This window comes from Quercus robur, chromosome 1 (genome assembly GCF_932294415.1).
Source record: "Quercus robur chromosome 1, dhQueRobu3.1, whole genome shotgun sequence".
In the NCBI taxonomy this organism is placed as follows: Eukaryota; Viridiplantae; Streptophyta; class Magnoliopsida; order Fagales; family Fagaceae; genus Quercus; species Quercus robur.
In genome coordinates, this window is record NC_065534.1 from 31,656,989 (window position 1) to 31,677,162 (window position 20,174).

The 20,174-nt window shown below is 34.2% G+C and overlaps 2 protein-coding genes across 2 annotated transcripts; both read right to left on the minus strand.

The window, feature by feature from the left end:
- Window positions 1-6,452: 6,452 nt before the first annotated feature.
- LOC126730055 (triosephosphate isomerase, cytosolic) lies at window positions 6,453-13,867 on the minus strand. The gene is made up of 9 exons (XM_050434947.1): window positions 13,679-13,867; window positions 12,450-12,525; window positions 12,249-12,372; window positions 10,661-10,745; window positions 10,374-10,506; window positions 9,948-10,042; window positions 9,042-9,120; window positions 6,959-7,041; window positions 6,453-6,863 (listed from the first exon to the last, which is right to left on the minus strand). Exons 1-9 carry the CDS (start codon window positions 13,715-13,717, stop codon window positions 6,813-6,815), a joined length of 765 nt encoding a protein of 254 aa, XP_050290904.1. The 5' UTR covers window positions 13,718-13,867; the 3' UTR covers window positions 6,453-6,812.
- Window positions 13,868-15,712: 1,845 nt separating this feature from the next.
- On the minus strand, window positions 15,713-19,760 carry LOC126730117 (methyl-CpG-binding domain-containing protein 5-like). The gene is made up of 3 exons (XM_050434952.1): window positions 19,113-19,760; window positions 16,390-16,512; window positions 15,713-16,281 (listed from the first exon to the last, which is right to left on the minus strand). The coding sequence occupies exons 1-3, from the start codon at window positions 19,500-19,502 to the stop codon at window positions 16,048-16,050; spliced, it is 747 nt and encodes a 248-aa protein (XP_050290909.1). The 5' UTR covers window positions 19,503-19,760; the 3' UTR covers window positions 15,713-16,047.
- Between the last annotated feature and the right edge of the window lie 414 nt (window positions 19,761-20,174).

The window sequence follows — 20,174 nt, forward strand, 5'->3', positions numbered from 1 at the left end:
AGATTAGCAAGAGGAAGGCGGGTCAAAGTGGACTGCAATTTTGGCCCTAAACGAGATTGATGGGTACCAAAGTTGTTCCGTACATTTCCACCTACAAATAAAATAATTTAGTGGATTTGTTTTTTTCCTAAATAGATATTATAAGTGAAAGTTGGGAAACATGTATTTAACTATTTATTTAATGTGCGAAGAATACTGTATCCTGCCCTCTCTCTTTTTATTTTGATTAAAAAAAATTGTTAACAGTATTTTTATAACAAATTTTAAGTAGTAAATTGTATTTATTTGAATTGCGGTGTAGAAATTATTGCCCACCAAACAAAATTTGCTGAAACGGAAAGTAGATTGTCTCTGTAATCTGTGTGAGGAATATCCTAAAGATGGCATTCATGCCCTATGGTTGTGTGACCAAGCCCAATTCGTGTGGAAATCAGAACCTACCTATATCCAGTTATATCAGAAGAGGCTTATTTCTTTTTCAGGTCTCTTTTGTTTTGTGCTTAGTAATGGCTCAGTCTATTTTGTGACACTCTCGATCATATCCTAGAGTCTTTGGCAGAGAAGAAACTGTATTTGAGAAAATTATAGTGGTCAAGCAAGAGAAATGTTAGCGGAATTTCTTGAGGTCCACAAGCGACTTCCTAAGGTTGGATTTTCTGAAATTTAGCCCATGAAGTGGAGGCTTGGCTCTCACGAACCTGTTTTTTGACCGGTTTTTAACTCATTTTGGATCCATTGTTTAGTGTATGTGTATATATATTAGGGTTTGATGTAATTGAAAATTGCATATTACAGCTACTTATGTATTTTTCTTTCTTTCCTGATATAATGAAATCAACGCAAGTTTGCAGACGTAGACATGTTACCAAATCACGTAAAATTTGTGTGTCATGTGATTGTTTCTCTACATAATTTTTTCTCTATTTTTTGCATGTGATAGATTCTAGGAATTAGGTTAAATTCCTAACAATCATCATGACATCAACTAATTAGACTCACACTCTCTTTTTTTTTTTTTTTTTGAGAAACGACTCACACATTCAATCATTAGTCTTCTCTGCATGTATATTATTCAAATCAAAATAATGCTGTTTTGTCTAAATCTTGCATTTTCGTTGTAACCTCACATGTGAAAGAAAATATGAAACAAACAAAAAAAACTTTGTGCACTCCGTAAGAGATTGCAAGGACTCCGAGTCATTCCTCCTTGTTCTTCTTGTTACGGAAAAAAATAGTCATAGAGTCAAGTTCAAAAGTGACCAGTCAACAAAGGAATAAAGAAGGGCAACATGTACGCATTATTTAAACACTGAAATTTAATATGGTGCAAGATAAAAATAATAAGACGGCTGGGAATGATAATATACCTAAAGTTCTTAAAATTCATGTGAAGCCATCATCATGCCAATTTTAGAACTATAAATACTACTGCCTCGCAAAGATTAATATGGATTAAGTTGTTGGAAAGTTTATCCATTTTCCTTTTTACAAATGATACACTCACTATTTTTTTTTAATAAATATAATAAAAAACTTTATCAATTAAGCTAATTAGGATATTGCACGGGATATAGCTTTTCCGTGGTTGAAATTGAGAGTTAAAAATTAACTTTCAATCATATCTCTTAAATTTAAAAAAAAAAATTCAAAAAGTTCAAAAAATGTTTGATTTAAGGATTGAGATTGAAATTTATTTTTATAATTGACTTCTAATCTTAGTCATTGGGAGTTATTTTGGTCCATGCAGTTGCACGTAGTCTTAATCTTCTTCTTCTTCTTTTTTATTTATTTATTTATTTTATTTTTATAGTTTAAAAATAATTTATTTAAGAACTGTTTGGGTCTCAAATTGTCACTTCATTTAAATAAGTAAAAGACATAACATATGTAATATTTATTGAACTTTTTGTAGATACCATCAGCTTCTATATATGTGTGTATATATATATATATATATATATTGACTTTGAGAATAGCTTATATATTCAAAACATAATTATTACCTAAGCTATTACATAGTGTATAAGATTCTTTCTCTTTGAAAGGGGTTCAATTTTGATAATTGCTGCTTCCTATTGAAGGAAAAGAAGTTCTGTACTGGAATGGGGTTGTCCCATACGATGCTGTGTAGTCTGTACTATAGTAATTTGGTCTATATATAATCATTGGAGGCTAAGACATTAAGCTTCAGAGTGCTTTAATTTAGATGAAGACTTCTTTAGGTCGTCTCATGTCGAGGAGCATGATGCCCACTATATAGCCTGGTGGGTGTTGACTCTTTCTCTTGTAATAAAGATCTAGTTAATAGCGAGAGTGAGAGGCATACTCCCACAAACAAATACAAATAGAAGCTATGAGTGAATCTAAATGGTTGGCTTAATGGTTTCTGATGATTTACAAAAATCGTCAATGAGCTGATTGTCCTCGAACACTCCAATGAGTACCTGAAGAAAAAGAAACCAAGAACCAACAAAGAGCACTGGTGGAGTGCTGGCCAAAAACCCTTTGAAGGTTAATTCAGTGAATAAAAGATCTCTAAGAACTATATAGTGAGAGAGCTACGGATTTTCTACGTACCTTAGAGAATAGGAGGTCTAATACTTATATAATGGTGAAGAGTGAACCAAGACCCCTTGAATGTAGGAGTCTTTCCTTGTAGAGGAGATTTGGAGTAAAGGCTCCAAGATTTTAGGGTTCTCTTTCCATATAGGGGAGATATGGACGTGTAGTAGGGCCTTTGGACGTGGTGCACAACTTATTTACATGTAAGGACATATGCGTGGAGAATACGTAGAGGATTGTGGGACCCATCATGCCCATCCGTCAGTATAGTCATCCATTTGTCGGCATGCAAGTGGCGAGGTGTGAATCGTTCGTCAGGCATATGCGAAAGTTGGCTGACGAGTTTCCAAGGAGGGTAGCATATCCATCCGTCTGAACTTTAAGAGGTTTGATGAGGCTTCTATCATGATGGGCTCAAGGCATCTACTACGACAAGCCCATGGTTGGTCAGTCTCGTGACTCATTAGTCGGGATGGTGAGGATGGGAACCTTCGGTCATTGCGAGCATCTAGCTAGATGGAGAAAGGAAATCTTGGTTCGGATTCTCGTGCCTGACGGAGGTCGAAGGACAGATAAGCAACAAAAATTTTACAAGACAAAAATACCCTTATCAATTTCTAAGACCTCATGAGATTTATGAGGTCTTGAGTGAGAAACTTCTAGCCAAGTATCTTAGGGTCACCTCCAAAAAATCTTCTCCTATAAATATCAAATCTGTAATGGGATTGAGACTATATATATATATATATATATATATATATATATATCTAGAGAAGTAGTCAAGTGTTTGAAGTAGTGGCGGAGCTAAAAATTTGCCATTGGAGGGACCAAACAAAAAAATCATGAAAATATATACTATGTTTCTACTGTGTATAGTAGTATAGCAGAGTATTATAAAACAATTTAAAATGTAAACTATATAACTTTAAGATTTGTACTACAACAAATATATTTATTAAATTTGATAAATTGTGTAAATATTGACAAAAGGATTTAATATTTTCAATTTATCTTTAATCAATAATATTTAGACACTAGACAAGTACTAATATATATCATAATACAAAAACTAAGTATCTTTATTTATATTACAAGCCACAAATGAAGTGAAATGGTTAAATTATTTGTTTGTTTTACCTTGATTATTTGAGATAATTGTTACGATAACTATGTCCATTATAATTTTATGAATGTTCAATTAAGTTAAGTAATTAGTATCTACTACTTATCACTAATAAGATTGTGACTATATTTAAATAAATATAATTAACCTTATACCCTTATTTTTATAGAAATTATATACTTTAAATAAATAAATGAATATATACATACACGCGTGCGCGTATTTATGGTTTCTTTGATTTACCGTTATTGCTTCTTCTATGGGAAAAGAAATTCACAACTTGTAGGCCTTCTATCTCCACGTGGCATTGCTTTGTTAGGCTTTCACCCATTACGGAAAATTCCCCACTGCTGCCTCCCTTAGGAGTCTGGGCCGTGTCTCAATCCCAGTGTGGCTAATCATCCTCTCGAACCAGCTATCGATCATCGCCTTGGTAAGCTATTGCCTCACCAACTAGCTAATACATAAGACTCTTTAAAAATTTGGGGGGCCAAGGCTCCCTTGTCAAAGACCCTACACCATTGGCTTGAAGAGCTCTAGACATTCTTATCAGCAGGGAAAAAAATCATGAGTAATTCTTAGTTGCTAATCACTTTTGATTGAGAAAGCATAATTTGTTTGGAACTGTACCTCATAAAGCAAATATCTCTAGTTCGAATTTACTCTCCTCTCTTTCCTTGGAGTCAAGCTTACTTATATAAAGGTTGTCTATGCTCTAGTCTAATGTACACAACTCTCACTTTAAATATAACATTTCACCCCAATGTGATAAAGTTTTGTGCCTAAATGGTTTGGCATTCTTGAAAATAAATAGTGAGCTCATGTCATAACACATGGGTAACTCTAATGTTTCATCGATAATGTTTTTTATAAAATGAATCAATTTTCAAAAGTATCTTCTATAAAATTATTTCATTTTTCTATGTTTGGTAGCAACCTTAAATGAGTTGAAAAACAATTTCCTAACTTCCCTTATTTAACTTGCTATGAGATAGAGTTGTTTTCCCAAAAAAAAAAAAAAATAGTGGAAAACAATCTCTAAAAATAAGTGTGTGTTTGAGAAACAATGAAAATTATAAATTATTTCACTATTCAGTTTATTTTTACTACTATTTATGGACCCCACTGTACTTTTTATTACTATTCATGGGTCTCACTGTATTATTTCAATTAACTTTTACCTTTATCTACAGTACTTTCAGTAATAAATTTTCAATTTTAGCAAAATAAGCGGTATTCAAATAAATCTTAAGTCATATTTTTTATGTTGACCAATTATAATTTTTTTTTTTGAGTTATTTTTCTGACACTATCAAACACTAAAAAACATAAATAATTATTTTTACATAAATAATTACTTCACTATCTATTTTCATGTATTTTTAATAATTTATATATAAAATAATACCATATCTCAAAGCTCTGAGAGTACCGTATTTTATGAAAACCATGTAGGGTTTTTGTGAATTTTTTCTATCAAAAAAAGGTTTTGAGAAACCACATGGAAGTGCATAGAGAAATTAAAATGTTAAGAAGGCCCACCAAAACAATAAAACTAAAGTGAAACCAAACACGAAAACAATGGTTCATGGCGGTGGAGATGTTTCAGATTTTATATAATAGTACATCTTTTACTGTTTAGGACACTCAAGAAGTCAAGCTTGCTTTTCCTCTGTCAAGAAAAGTAGTCTAAGGAGTAAGTCGAAAGGTGGTTGGAATTTAAAACATAAAGGAGAATAAAAAGGCAACTTGTGTGGAAAATCTCCTGGGAATTTTAAGTCGGTAAAACATGAGCCTCGCATTGGAACTTTTCATGGTAGCCAAGTAAATAGTGAGGATGAAATGAACAGAAAAAATAATAAATGAATAAAAATGAAGTGAGGCCACTTTCCCCTTTGACGCTAGGATATGTCCTCGCTGTTTCGACGTGCTTTCTGGATTTGATTGTCATGTCATATGTAGCTAAAAGCCTTAAAGTCTTCGATTTTGACAAAGAGAAAGAAAAAAAAAAAAAAAAAAACATTTTGTCTAATCTATCAAAGATTACGCAATCAGTCAATCGCAAAGGCGTGGACCATATGAGGACGGGCAATGGGTCTGTAAATTAAGGCATCACAAGCTCTACAAAGTTAGGTGTATAGCGCAAGATTGACAGGAAGTGGATGCAAAAATGAGCAAAGGGAAAAAAATTGTGGGGGAAAGTGATTAACACTGTATATTTTGTTAAAATTGAAAATTATTGCTAAAAATGTTGTAAATAAAAGTAAAAATGAATTAAAATAGTATAGTAAGACTTATAAATAGTGCTAAAAAGTTTGGTAAAATTTATAAATAGTAACAAAAATAAACTAAATAGTAAAATAATTTTCATTTTTAATTCTAATCCAAACTCACACTAACTTAAAAGAGGAAAAGAAACAAATAGTTATGGAAATCTTACCTAGTTAATAATGGCAATGAGCTTGGCATGCACCGAATTATTAAGCGGTTCAATTAAGCAGTCAACAAGAATGGAAAAATATTTTGGGTGTGAGCAAATTACTCAAACAATAAGCTTTGGAACATACGCAAATTATTTCCTCGAAAACAACATATCCGAGTCGCATCCTTGTGCATCGACTAGAAGTAGACAATGATATCCAGTGAGAAAACAAACTGATTAGGTATTAATTCTTTAAGTTATTACCTCTTTTACACGGTAGGAAGTGTGCTAAGAGATGGATCTAAAAATAATGATGTGACAAATAAGAAAAGGTAAATCTGAACATAATGTAAATTCGTTCCACTTTGACCGCTTGTTATTACTTATTATTAAATGAGCCATCACCAATTGGTTTCATTTCAAGCAGTAATCAAAAACATAAAGAGTCAACCAGCAACAAGTCCACACAATCAGGTAATAAGTCTCAATAAGTTTTGAAGTGAGATCCATGCCTTAAATCACACAAACAAATATACGTAAGTCTTATATACTTTTTGATAACTGTCTTACTTTAATTTTCTTGAAACTATGCTTGGCTAAAATCTCCAAGAACAGACCACAATTACAAAACTATAACACAAGTTTTCCATTAAGCATTCCATGAGGAAGCAAGAAGGCGGCCATAACAACCCATGGTCCTGAATTTCAAACATTCTTCTTCACTGTGGCTGACTTGATAATGTCAATGAACTCTGGCTGTAAAATAATTGTCGACAGGAGAGTTAGTCAACCAAAGCTACGGACAAGAAACCAAATAAGTCAAAATAATGATTTCAAAGAGAAATAAACACCTTAAGGGAAGCTCCACCAACCAAAAATCCATCCACATCTGGCTGTGCTGCTAGTTCTTTGCAGTTTGCTCCATTTACAGAACCTACAGTAGATATACTTTTAGTAAGAATGTAGCACATCTGTGTTAGATATGTAAAACATCTTCCTAAGCTACAGTGGTAGTGTAACCAAATATTCACTCTAATGAATGGAATAGCCTTTATGAGTGGTAGACCACTAAAACCAAGGAAAACATCCACATCATAAATGAGTTGAACATGGTTTTGGTGTCAACTCTTAAATTGAACTAAACAAGCCAGCCAGGGTTGGTTGTTGGTCTGATATCTGATTAGATATATAAAGATATACAAACTGGAATTTTTTTTTTTTGGACAGATTATACAAACTAGAATAGTTCTCGAGTAGGCAAACCAATCCCAATTCTAGAACTAATAGTAATAGTATAAAGAGTTATAGATGGAAAAGGAATTATGCAAGAAGATATAGGATGCAGCTGACATCTTGTGCTGCCATATACCCACTTTTTAGTCTTCAAGATCTTTAAAACTGGGTTCAACTTGCTAAAACTTGGCCTCTTTAGACATTTAGTTCAGCCCAATGGAGTATATTTTATGTGAACCAATTGATTTACCCACAACAATATTACTGTGCAATTACAAGAACAGAAAAAAAAAAAAAAAAAAAATATATATATATATATACACACGAAATAAACTACTATTCTGACAAAAAACATACAAGACAACCAACAACATGTGCACTATTACTACTACAATCTCTCTCTCTCTCACATATACATATATGCATGTACTTGCATACACACATATAATTAGGGCAGATCAGCCCAACCCGGGCCTGAGAAAAAACGTCCTGACCTTAGTCTAAACCAATTGGGAATGGTTGGCTCTGAGAAAGAGTATGGTCAGCGGTGGGTTTCAAGTGAGGAAACCCAATCAGATTGAATTGACCAGACCCCTTTGAAAGTTTATTTTACCTATATATTTTATGTGCCTTTTCTGACTGGGCCTTCAGATTTCTCACCACCCACTAGTTGACATGTAACACACGCCCCATCCCATCCTCTCTCCCTTACATGATTGAACCTGCTCCCCTCCATCCAGATCAGACCTGACTCCTAAGAGCCAAACCAATGAAGCCTCAACATCCAATCCCTGACCATGACACACACCCAGTATTCCAAGTCTCCACTACTGTCAGATTGAAGCTTGGCCACTCCATCATTGACAACAGTAGCACAGATCTGCCTAAACATGAAGCATCATCTCTGTGCAGACATTACTGCAGCCTTGAGTAACCCCAATCTAATATCCAACCGAGCTGAACCGTGAAACTGAAGGAGAGTTCGGGATGGTTTGACTGATAATTGGGGAATTTCCTAGCCTAAATGAGTCACAAGTAGCAGGTTGATACCAATCCCAAACCAACTTGACCGTAATCATCTCTACATAAAATTATTCCTCAAGGTAGGCAAGTAGGAAGCATGGACATGGACAGAGGTACAGGTACGACATGGTGACATAAGCAATTTCTGAAAAATTATAACATAACACAGCTGGTACGACACCGATACAACATGGGTACGGCACCCTTAAAGAAGTGTCCATGCTTCCTAGTAGGCAACTGGTATGTCATTTAAGAGTTTGAGAGAATAATGGGATGGAAAGCATCACTCATTTGAAAGTTTCCCATGGTGATCTAATTCTTTTCAAGAAAAAAAGACGAGAATCTGTGGTGAAGAGAGAAAAAAATCTTTCCACATTGAAATATCAGTAGGAAAAATAATATGAAAATTCTGGGAACACTCCGTAAAAATGTGGAGAACTAAAACAGAATGGTCCACCTACAAATAAAGTCATCCTGCTATATATACACACACACACTCACAGATGTATATGCCTCTCAATAGATATATTTTCTCTTAACCATAGCCAGTCCATGGTGGCCCATGGCCATTAGTAACTTGATTTTATATGAAGCTGGTTTATTTACACATACTAAGTATAAAAGCAAAAGAATTTTAAAAAGTGGTTGCATATGAATACTAATGCAGGGGAAAAATACCTCCATAGATAATTCTGGTTGATGCAGCAACTTCAGCACCAGCATTGTCATGAAGCCATTTCCTCAATTCTAAGTGAACCTGGCAGAATTACCCATGAAATGTTGTGAAAAAAGAATTTTTTTCTGAAACAACCTGATGCAATATCATCTTTGTGAATACATATAAATGACCTCCATTTACTACAATCAGTTACTGAAATTTGTGCACAGAAAAATAATGGATAGGAGAACCTGCAAAGCTCAAAACGTATAGATATGGAAACTCTCTTGTGCAACTTGAGGATGGGAACACAATGTTCCAAACACAGCTAACACAAAGATATAGCTGCAGGTAACAAACATGTGTGCACCCTAATACCCTATGTCTGCAGATGAATTACAAACAATCTGTGTTGTGCTTTGATACATGTAGCAGAAAGATAGACAGTAGTCTATATAGTTGAGTAATAAGAATATATATCTGTGAAAAAGGGCATTAATGTATCATACATAAAGAGATCAAAGTGTCAGAAAAGCATAGCTCATGTTACTATAGTGGCTCCACTGATCGTTGTATGGTATTCCCCAAGACTCTTTTAAATATAAACTTTGGAGCTAATCACAGTCTTCCTTTCTTTATTCTATCTTTTACTGCTATGGGGATCGACAGAAAGAGATTCCTTTCTTCTTGTTTTGCTAGATTATATAAATAGAGAATCTTTTAAAGAGCCCAACTTTAGTTTCATGCATCACTTGCCCCCAAGCACTAAGATATGCTAAGAAGAGGATTGGGCACATGAATTGAGCAACTTATTTGGAATAAGAGTCCTATCTACCCTAGATAGAAACACTGCCAGAGTAAATCATTACAGTTAAACTTCAAATTAAAGAAGAGATAGATTAAAACATTCTCAGAGCCATACTTACTTCCTGAGCCTGAGCAGGGGTTGCAACCTTCCCAGTTCCAATGGCCCAAACTGGCTCATAGGCCAAAACAATATGAGCCCAATTTGATACTTTATCTGCAAGAGAATAGTAAAGGGATCATTCATCCATAAAATCATGGTATAGATTATTGAAGGAGAAAGGAGCAGAATATGCAAAAGCTAAAGCTTGTTAACCAATGTGTACGAGTAAAATAAAAAGATCCTAGACCAAAAATTGTTGTGTAAACTTCTCTATGCATTTACAAACAACCATCTCTTAATCCAAATTACATTCGGAAGAAACTTCCATAGGCACCATTCTAAAAAGACAGTGTCTCTTAAACCAAAATAGATAAGAGAGTTTAAAGTAACAGACAAAAAAAGAAGCAACTTTTTCTTTTCCTTTATTAGTACAGCTAGGAGGTACCTGCAATTGCTTTTGTTTGAGCAGCAACAACAGCCACAGTAGATCCTGATTCTCTCTGCTCAAGAGTCTCTCCAACACAAGCAATCACTTTTAAGCCTAGAGATAGTGCATATGCAACTTTATCTCCCACAAACTACAAAGAGAAGCAAAGAAAGGAGAGATTATGACGACTGCAAAACAAACAGTACATCAATTTATAACACAAGCACCACCACAGGAGCAAAAATTGTTTAGGCAAACTACCATATAATAAACATATGAAAAGATACCAATGCAACATTGATTACCTCATTTGTCTCATTTAAAAGAGCTCTTCTTTCAGAATGACCAAGGATGACCCAGGGAACACCCAAATTGACAAGCATCTCAGCACTGTAGAAAGAGACATCAGCTTCACAATATTTACATAAAAACAATCATTACACCAAACCTGAACGGCTGATAGTAAAAACTGAAAATGAGGGGAAAACCCAAACATAGACTAAAAAAAGAATTAAAAATCAACCTGGTTTCCATTTATGATGTGAAAATAGAAAAGGAAGTTTCAATTGCATATAAACCACCACAGGGGGAAATATGTTAGATTATTTTAGGAACAACACTGAATGATCTTGAAAGTGGTGAAAAAATCCACTTATTCCAAGCACTGACATAGCCAGAAGCATCCTTTGTTTCAAAGAGAGGAGGACAGGTTATTACTTATCCTTGGATAATATTAACAAACTAATCAAACCTATAAAAAAATTATTTATTCTTGGATAACTGCATAAAACAAAAACCTCTAACATTCAAGAATTAATTATTGAAATGTGGGAACTGAGAACTAAGGCTGTGTTTGGTTCAATGGAAAATATTTTCTTACTGTAAAATATTTTCAGGTGAAAATATTTTTCGGAAAAGAAATTATTTTCAAGTGTTAAATTGCATTCTTGAAAATGCTCTTGAAAATATTTTTCATTGTTCGGTTGCATTCCAGAAAATACTATGGAAAACATATTTTCTACTACTGTCTCACATTTTCTCATCTCCCAAGCACATATATAATAAAAAAAAAGAGGAAAATTTTAGATTAAAAAAAAATCACGATTAGGACTGGCTATGGTGGCAGCCGGCGACTGTGGTTGGCTACCAGAGACAGAGGACATTAGTGGGGGCTGGTGGTTGGGTGGCAGACATTGGGGGGTTGGGGGTGGGGGTTCGGTTGATAAGTTCCAGGTGAGGCGGAAAATGGGTTTACAGAAAATGGGTTTACAGGTGAGGCGGAAAATGGGTTGATAAGTCTCACATTTTCTCATCTCCCAAGCACATATATAATTAAAAAAAAATGGAAAATTTTAGATTAAAAAAAATCATGATTAGGACTGGCTATGGTGGCAGCTGGTGACTGTGGTTGGCTACCAGAGACGGAGGACATTAGTGGGTGCTAGTGGTTGGGTGGCAGACATTGGGGGTTGGGGGTGGGGGTTTGGTTGATAAGTTTCAGGTGAGGTGGAAAATGGATTTACAGAAAATGAAAGCGTAAACCAATTTTCACCATAAATTCCTTTATTATACAGTCAACTGGAAAACAATACAGTTGACCAACATTTTCTGCCGCCCCAAACACCTGTAAATGCGAAAAATATTTTCCGGAAATCAATTTACATTGTACCAAACACAACCTAAAGTTAGATAGAGAGTATCCATTTAGATAGCCCACTCAATAACACAAACATCAATAATGGTTAATGACTTTACTCTAACATTTGCCACATTGAGTAACTTTAAACTGCAAAAGTTATAGTAACTAGCAAACCATGGCTGATCATTTGGCAAATCAATCTATCTAAAAACTGAATTCCAAGCACTACAGTGATAAATGAAATCTGAGCATACCTAATCTCTCCGGTAAAAGCACCACCTTTGCGGACCCAGCAGTTTTGTGCAGCGACTTGGAAATCAGACCGTAATAAGCTCTTTACAAAAGGAAGAAACACAAATGCAGGGCTTACAACAACCTCTGCAAGAAACAAAACATCTGAGACATATTGAAAACAAGAATATGATGGGCATCAAAGAAGCTCAAACAAAACATACCCACTACATCTTCAGAAGGAACTTCAGCTTCGTTCAATGTGGTAACAATCTTCTTCACCTCCTCAGTTGTCCCATTCTGCAACACAATCAAGGTCACAAAATTCTCAACTCTTTATTCTTTAAAAACTTACGCACAATTCAGTACAGAGGTTGCCAATGAGTTCTAGCTCAAATGGCATCTCATATCTCCTCTCCTCGTGTGAACAAGATGGAGGGTGAGAACATATGTTTCAAGAACCACTAGGTGAATGTGAAATTAGCAATTAAAAAAAACAATTCAGCACTAGGGTTACCTAGCCTCTTTTACTACATCCAGAACCCGAGCAAAGAACAAGAATTCTTATCCAGGGGTTTTGTCAAAAAGGCTGTTATGTTAATGACTTACTTTCAAATACTATCTACGGCTTCAAAACTATGTACGAACCTATGGTAGTTATAAAATCATGTTTGCAAAACGTGATTTCATATATTAACATGATTAAAAATCATGTTTTTGAACTCATAATGTTGCCTGAATTCTTATTTTTAAAACACAATTTCATGTAAAATCGACTGCCACATTTAAAAGAAATCATGCTTTTGAACTCGCAAGTTTAGTTGAAATCATATTTTCAAAACACAGTGTCAAGTAAAATCGACCACCACATAGAACTGAAATCATGTTTATTGAACTCACAATTTAGCTTAAATCATATTTCCAAAACACTATTTCATGTAAAATAGACTGCCACCTATAACTGAAATCAAGTTTTTGAACTCATAACGTTAACTGAAAACATACTTTTTAAACCGATGTCATGTAAAATCAACTGCCACATATAAACTGAAATCATGTTTTTGAACTAATAACATTAACTGAGATCAAAACACAAAGTTATGTAAAATCAAACCCAACACATTACAGAAATCAAGTTTTTTTAACTTTAGCTAAAATCATATATTTTCAAACTAACTGAAAACATGTTTCTGAACTCACAACATCTTTATCTGAAATCAATATTTTCAAAACCACGATTTCATGCACAACCGACAACCTTATATAACTGAAATCATGTTTCTGAAATGACAAAGTTTAGTTGAAATCATATTTTCGAAACACGAGGTCAAGTAAAATCGACCGCCACAAATACATAACTAAAAAGAGTAATGTTTTTCATTGAAAAGAATAACAATATATAGGATGATCATGAAGAAGAAGAAGAAGAAGGAAAAGGATCAGAGAGACATACGCATTTCCAGTTGCCGCCGACGAAGAATTTCCTGCCCATTTTTTTTTTTCAATGAATCCTTTGCTTTGATTTTGCAATCAAGAGCTACACTATTAAATCGGGGGTTTGTGACTGTAACTAGTGATTTTCAAGTGTCGGTGTGAGAGAAAGAGAGAGAGGGTTTATAGTTTTTAGTTTAGGAAACTTTTATTAAGAAATTGAAAATAGTAATGCTGTTTAAAAATTTAAAATTTTTCTCCTTTTTTTCATAAAATATTTTTTAAAATAATTTATTAACATATTCTTTAAGGGTATATATTAGTAAAACTCATTAGTTTAGGATACTCATTTAAAGTTTTAAAAATGGCTGGAAAGGGCTTTTAAGTTTTAATGCACAATAAAAAATGTTTAAAATATTGTTTAATTTCTAAAGTTTGGATAAATTTTAAATAGTTCATTGTTCATCATTGAAAATTTTTTTTGAGTACATAATTTTGTATGTATAAATACATATTGCAATGGCCAATGCATTTTGGAGTTGAGATTAAATTTTGTAATGATTCAATACAAAACTCATAATCCTTCCAATAAAATACTTGTAGTATTATACTACCAAGTCAATTTTTTATTTTTTATTTTTATTTTAATAAGGAATTGACACAGAGATTTACAAACCCTATTAAAAACAAATTCATTGTTTAATTCTCAAATTATATATTAAAAAAAGTAATAGGTGAAAGAAAAACAAGTAGACATGTTATATGGGTTGAGAAAAATAATACATATTTTATTATTAATTATTGTTGTGGTTAGATTATTTGGAAGAATAACCTTTAAAAATCTTGTTTTCGCGGTTTTAAACATTGAAATTTCAAATTTTACATTGAAATCATATTTTAGAAACATGTGTTTTCAAAACAAAATTTAAAAAAAAAAAAACTATTTTCCAAAATAATTTTTCTGCTAAATAAAATAATATATTTGTTTCCAAAAAATATCACGCTCCTAAAACCCATCCTTCAAAATAAAATAATATATTTGTTTCCAAAAGATTCCATGCTCCTAAAACCTAACCTACAAATGACAGATCTTCAACGACTTTATCATCCTTTAGAAGAGTTGAAGAGAGCAACAGGATTTCTCTGTGTTTACAATTGGAGGAACAAAGTAACAAGTTCTTGAGTGCTTCATACTTGTCTATTATACACGCACAGGGTTTCTCTGTTTACAATTAGAGGAACAAAGTAACAAGTTTTTGAGTGCTTCATACCTATCTATAATACACACACATACACAAAAAAACTTAAAAAGGTTTGCCTGTGATTTGGTTTGTTAATTTCTTTCATTCTTTAATTTTTTTTTTTTTTTTTTTAAATAGAAACGAAAAAGAAGAGATTGACAAATAAATGACATCTTTGTTTCCAATGAGACTATTAGGCACACAAAGTCCTTGCGTTAATTCTTACTATAAGTGAGAGCTTTCATTGGAATAAGTACCATATTAAAATAGGGTAGGTTATCAAAATATTAAAATAAGGTAAAAACTTAAAAGACTTACCTTAAGTACAGACTGTGCAGTATATTAAGGGCCCATTTAGTAATATTGTTCTAGTTACGTTATTTAAGTGTTGTGAAAATATGTGTAGGTGAAAAAGTATCATAAAAATGCGTATTGAATTGTTTAAATAACGAAAAACTGTTGTTTAAACAACCTTGCCAAACAGCCCCTAAGTTTAGCTGAGGATGATGAACATTGAATACGATTTATGCTTGTAATATGTAAGAATATATGGCAAGAACACATGCCACATATTTTTGCACATAAAATCAACCACATCAATAAAACAATAACATTCTAGGGACAGACGAGCAAAACTTAAACCTTATATCAAAGTGATTGCTGATCTGTATAAAACATAGATTTAGGCTTCAAATTGCTCTTGACTTCTTTGTAAAAGCATGGCATGTACTTTATGTTAATAAAATTGCAAAGAAAATGGTTGGAACACACATGCCACAAGTGAGCATTAACGTTTCACATCACATCTTGATTCATATTCCAAAAATAGAAAACCTTCTTAACATTTGATCTTGAGTTCTTGCAACAATGAAACTCGTTTGAACAAGAATCCATCCTAAAGTTACATGTTAATTATAAGAGAAAGAAAACAAAACAAAACAAAAGGGAATATCAAAAAGTTAAAACATCCTACAACCTAGAACAAGAAATGCCAAATAGCTATTCAATTGAGCTTGGCTATCGAATGAAAATTTCATCAAAACCAACCCAAAAAGCTAAAAGAAAAGAAAAGAGAATTAGAAAAAGACTTCTATTGGTCAGTATAGGATGGCATTCTTAATGATACAATGGGAAGGTTTGGAAATGCTTTTCAAAACAATTTCTGACCATTGTTTTTGGAGCTGAAGGCTGTGAATGCCGCTTCCCATTCTTGCACAGTACTCTGTGGCACCTTTTTGTCACCAGTAAAAGGAGCCCAGGATCCTTTCGAGTAATCTGTGAGAACCCACTGGACCTTCTCAGGCACATTAGAGAAATCAAATTTCAAATCAAAAGTCTTCGCCTTCGTGGCAGACTTCTTTTGTTTCTGGCCCCCAGAGCCCTCCTTATACAGACAAGAAATTTGAAAAAGCATGTTAGAAGGGAGATTGGACAAGTGAAAGGGAATAATTTCCAATACCTTCAAGAAAACTAACATTTGCAGTTAGCTCACCATCGTATCAGCATCGGAGTTCTCACTTGGTTTCCTTGTTTTACGTTTGGTTCCTGTTTCCAAAAAGTAAAGAACCTCCTTCTTCGACCGGAATCGGCTTCCTGAAACTGAATGAAAATAATACTGCACAATACAGAGACAATTTAGGCCTTCTTTGGAAGTCCACCATCAAACGGAATATTTATGTCATCTTCTGTACCTATAGCATTTGATAACATTTTATGAGATAGAACAATTGCAGGATTTTGGGGCCATCACAGCAACGTACTGAAAATTGAAACGGGAATGTTTATTAATGTTCTTTACCAACATTTGCAGCAAATGATTCATTTTAGATGCCAAACAAAACAAAAGGAACTCACTTCAGATTCAACACCCCGTTTTTGTATATTGCAGATTCGACCTAACTACTGCATAATTATTTCACATCCATATGGATATCAGAATCTAGTCTTTTACTTCCACCCTGTCCCCTTCTCCTCCCCCACAACCCCCCCCCCCCCCCCCCCCCCAAAAAAATAAACAAACAAAAAAGAAAAAGAAAAAAGATATCAGAATCTTTTTCTAACAACCGATTATTGTCACCAGCCACATGAATGTCCGTTGAAGCAGAAGACGTATTAGCATTTGAACCAAGCAACAGACTACTTTCCAAAATCCTTAAAAATTTTGAAAAAAAATTAATTGTGCCAAGAAAAAAGGGATAAGCTCACCAAGTTCCAGATGCAACTTGCAAGAACAGATTCATTTCCTCCAAAAGATTACTAAATTATCCCCTTTCATGGAGAAATTTTTAAGACAAGATCTGATCATGAAAATCATACCTAGATTTTATGCAATTTCCTATTAAAACCTCAGAACAGCCCCCTACTTAGTTCATGGTACCTCCATTGTAGTATAGTACCATATTCCATCTTAGGTGGTGTACCATCTTCCTGCTTCATAATCCATATCGCAGTTAAGAGTGATCATATAATCATAAAAATTTAGTTAGTTTTTTCAACTTCATTTTTTAATAATCAATACAAGCATTACTGCAATTTTATTTATTTATTTATTTATTTTATATGAATCAGAGATTTTATTAATAATGAAACAAAGAAAACAAACTATAAAAAGACTGAGAGGTCACACCACTGGCAAAACTACCAGGCCAAGTTCCCCCTATAGACTAAAATTTTAACAATTACACAAAGTCATCCTATCAAATATCAATTAACCACAGATGTAAATCAACTATCCACCAGCTGAGAACATGAACAGGAGAAGATTAGTCCAACAAACAGCCAGCAGCTTGCCAAAATCACTCCACTAATACATTCCTGATCCTTGCAAGGCAAAAAACCAAGGAGCTTCTATTAAACAACAGCAGCCCTAGCTAGAAGCAGAACAAGAGCAGCCACTATCTGCAACATCCCCAATCAGTACCTGCATCTTTATGCAGGAAGGCTGCTATGTTTGTTTGCAGATAGATGCAGTCGGCAGACACCAAGTAAGCAGCCTGTATACAACTCAGCAACTAAGCAGAGACAGTAATGCACTGCAGCATCTTCAGATCAGTGAGCATCAGATATCAAAATAGAGTTTTTTAAGCCTTAATGGTAGTGGAGGATCCTGCTTAGAGTGGAATTGGGGAATTTTACTTTGAATTCAAGTTGACCACTAACATCTTTCTTGATCGCTGTCAGGATCTGTTCTTCAGTCAAGACTGGGCCATTTTGGATGATAGCATTCCTCTGGCACCAGAGGATTACCACAATTTCCAAGAGAAAAACAATGTGCTTCTGAGGAATTATAATATACTACTAAAGCATGAATAGAAAGAAGAAAGAAAGAATAATTGAATAGTTACTAGGGTGGTCAGTAACCTGACTCGTCTCTAAGAAGTAAGATTGTCCATCTAAAAACTTCATTATTGTCCTTCTTTTTCAATGATCTCATAAGGAATATTGCCGTTAAAACTCTAAGGCTCTATCCAGCTCTTGGTAAGCTCCTAATTGTTATTACTTTTTTTTTTTTTTTTTTGAGAAGTCTCCCAATTGTTATTACTTTCTTGCAAAAGGTGAGAACAATTCCAACATCAAGCTCACATAAACATCAAGGAAATATTCTCAATATATCTGCAGATAATTAACTCTACTTGTGTGTCATTTTCCATGCCTTATCTTTAACATAGCCAAACTCCATGCTTGGACAAATTGAACAGGACAAGAGGATGTTTGGCTTAAATCATATAAAACCCAACTCAAAAACCATATACTCTTGAATGCTCCAATTTACAGGCACAAAAGGTACCAACGTATAAATCAGTAAAGGAGTTGCAAGGAAAAGTAAAAGACCCCAAAGAAACACAAATCAAAGTGGATAAGTAATAAATTATTACCAACAGCTTAACCAGGTGAAATGCTAGTCTATTTTGAGATTCTAAGAAAGATTCCTATCGGGACAACAACAACAAAGCCATGGTCTCAAATGGGGTCAGCTGTGAATCCTCAACATACTAATCTACCGTTGGTGTAATCAGGGTCGACCATAAATCTCGTATTTGTTAGTTAATTCACGAAACATTATCATTCAACAGCTCGACCATAAATCACTCTTGTTGAGTTTTCCCAGCAACCAAACAAAGCATTAGCAGACACCACACATTCAAAATATTGAATTTATTGTTAATAAATAAAAGTAACAAGCTAACAATGAATAATATGAGAAATGAAATTTACCCTATCTACGGTTCCAGCAGTGACGCCGGAGCTCCGAACTCTATCTTCGACCATCCAACCAGCCGGCAACCAATCTGGAGCCGCCGCTGGCGCCCGACGCGGCGGAGTTTCGGCCAGAGACGCGGCGTTCCCTGGAGCCGGAGCCGGAGCCGGCGCAACCGGCGGCGTTTCCCCGTTAGACTTTTCTGCGGCCAAGCAAGCTGGCACGGCGTCGTCGGAAGATCGGCGCAGTTGTGGCGGCGGCGGCTCAGCCGTCGTACCGTGTTGAGGTACGGCAATGAAGGTGCCGGATTTGAGAAGAGGATCGGGCGGTAACTGGGGAGCTAGGGTTTCTTCGGGTCTTTTCGGGTCTTGTTGGATCGAGTTCCCCGACGTCTCGGCGGTAGACATGTTTGAGAAAGAGAGAGAGAGATAAGTTTCGGCTTTCGCGTGCTTTGCTTAGGCGGAAAATGAAATCAGGAGATGGTTTGAATTTCCCGAGTTTGTTGACTTTTAACTGTTATTGATTTAAATGACTTCCCTTGTCTAGAGTCTACACTGTTCTTTCTTTGGAAAAACTAAATGCTTCGTTTCGCTTGGATGAGAGCGTTTTGCAGAAATAATAAAAACCCAATAGCTCTTCTTGGTTGGGAGTTTTTTTTTTTTTTTGGTTTTTTTTTTTAGTACTTCTCAAAAAAAAAAAAAAAAAAGCAGCTTTTAGTAACTCTGCTCTACATTTTAGATTTTAATTTCTACCAGAATACGTTTTGCTTAGAAAAAGTGTTTTGTATGGTGCTGAATTTATTAATAGTTATGTTTTTTTTTTAATTACTAATATTTTATGTTATTAGACCATGCAAATATTTCATTGAATCATATACATACTACAATAAAATAATAGTTGGCTTTATTTATTCTTTACATAATATATCTTAAATTAAATTCTATTACTCCTAGTTTACTTTAACTACAATTTTACAAATTTAATTTACCTTCAGTACTTTTTTATTTAGATATGTTCTTTGTTTTAAATTTATAATAATAAGTGGTGGTAAATTTTAATTTTCACATTTTATTTTATTA

What these genes read in the sequence shown, in the direction of transcription:
- LOC126730117 (XM_050434952.1), bottom strand. Translation starts at nt 19,502, where the DNA reads ATGTCTACCGCCGAGACGTCGGGGAACTCGATCCAACAAGACCCGAAA. An exon ending in CTGCTGGAACCGTAGATAGG is followed by an intron (nt 16,513 to 19,112) that starts GTAAATTTCATT and finishes TGTATTGTGCAG; the next exon opens with TATTATTTTCATTCAGTTTC. An exon ending in ACTCCGATGCTGATACGATG is followed by an intron (nt 16,282 to 16,389) that starts GTGAGCTAACTG and finishes TGTCTGTATAAG; the next exon opens with GAGGGCTCTGGGGGCCAGAA.
- LOC126730055 (XM_050434947.1), bottom strand. Translation starts at nt 13,717, where the DNA reads ATGGGCAGGAAATTCTTCGTCGGCGGCAACTGGAAATGC. An exon ending in TCGGCGGCAACTGGAAATGC is followed by an intron (nt 12,526 to 13,678) that starts GTATGTCTCTCT and finishes ATTGTGTTGCAG; the next exon opens with AATGGGACAACTGAGGAGGT. An exon ending in TTGGTGGAGCTTCCCTTAAG is followed by an intron (nt 6,864 to 6,958) that starts GTGTTTATTTCT and finishes ATTATTTTACAG; the next exon opens with CCAGAGTTCATTGACATTAT.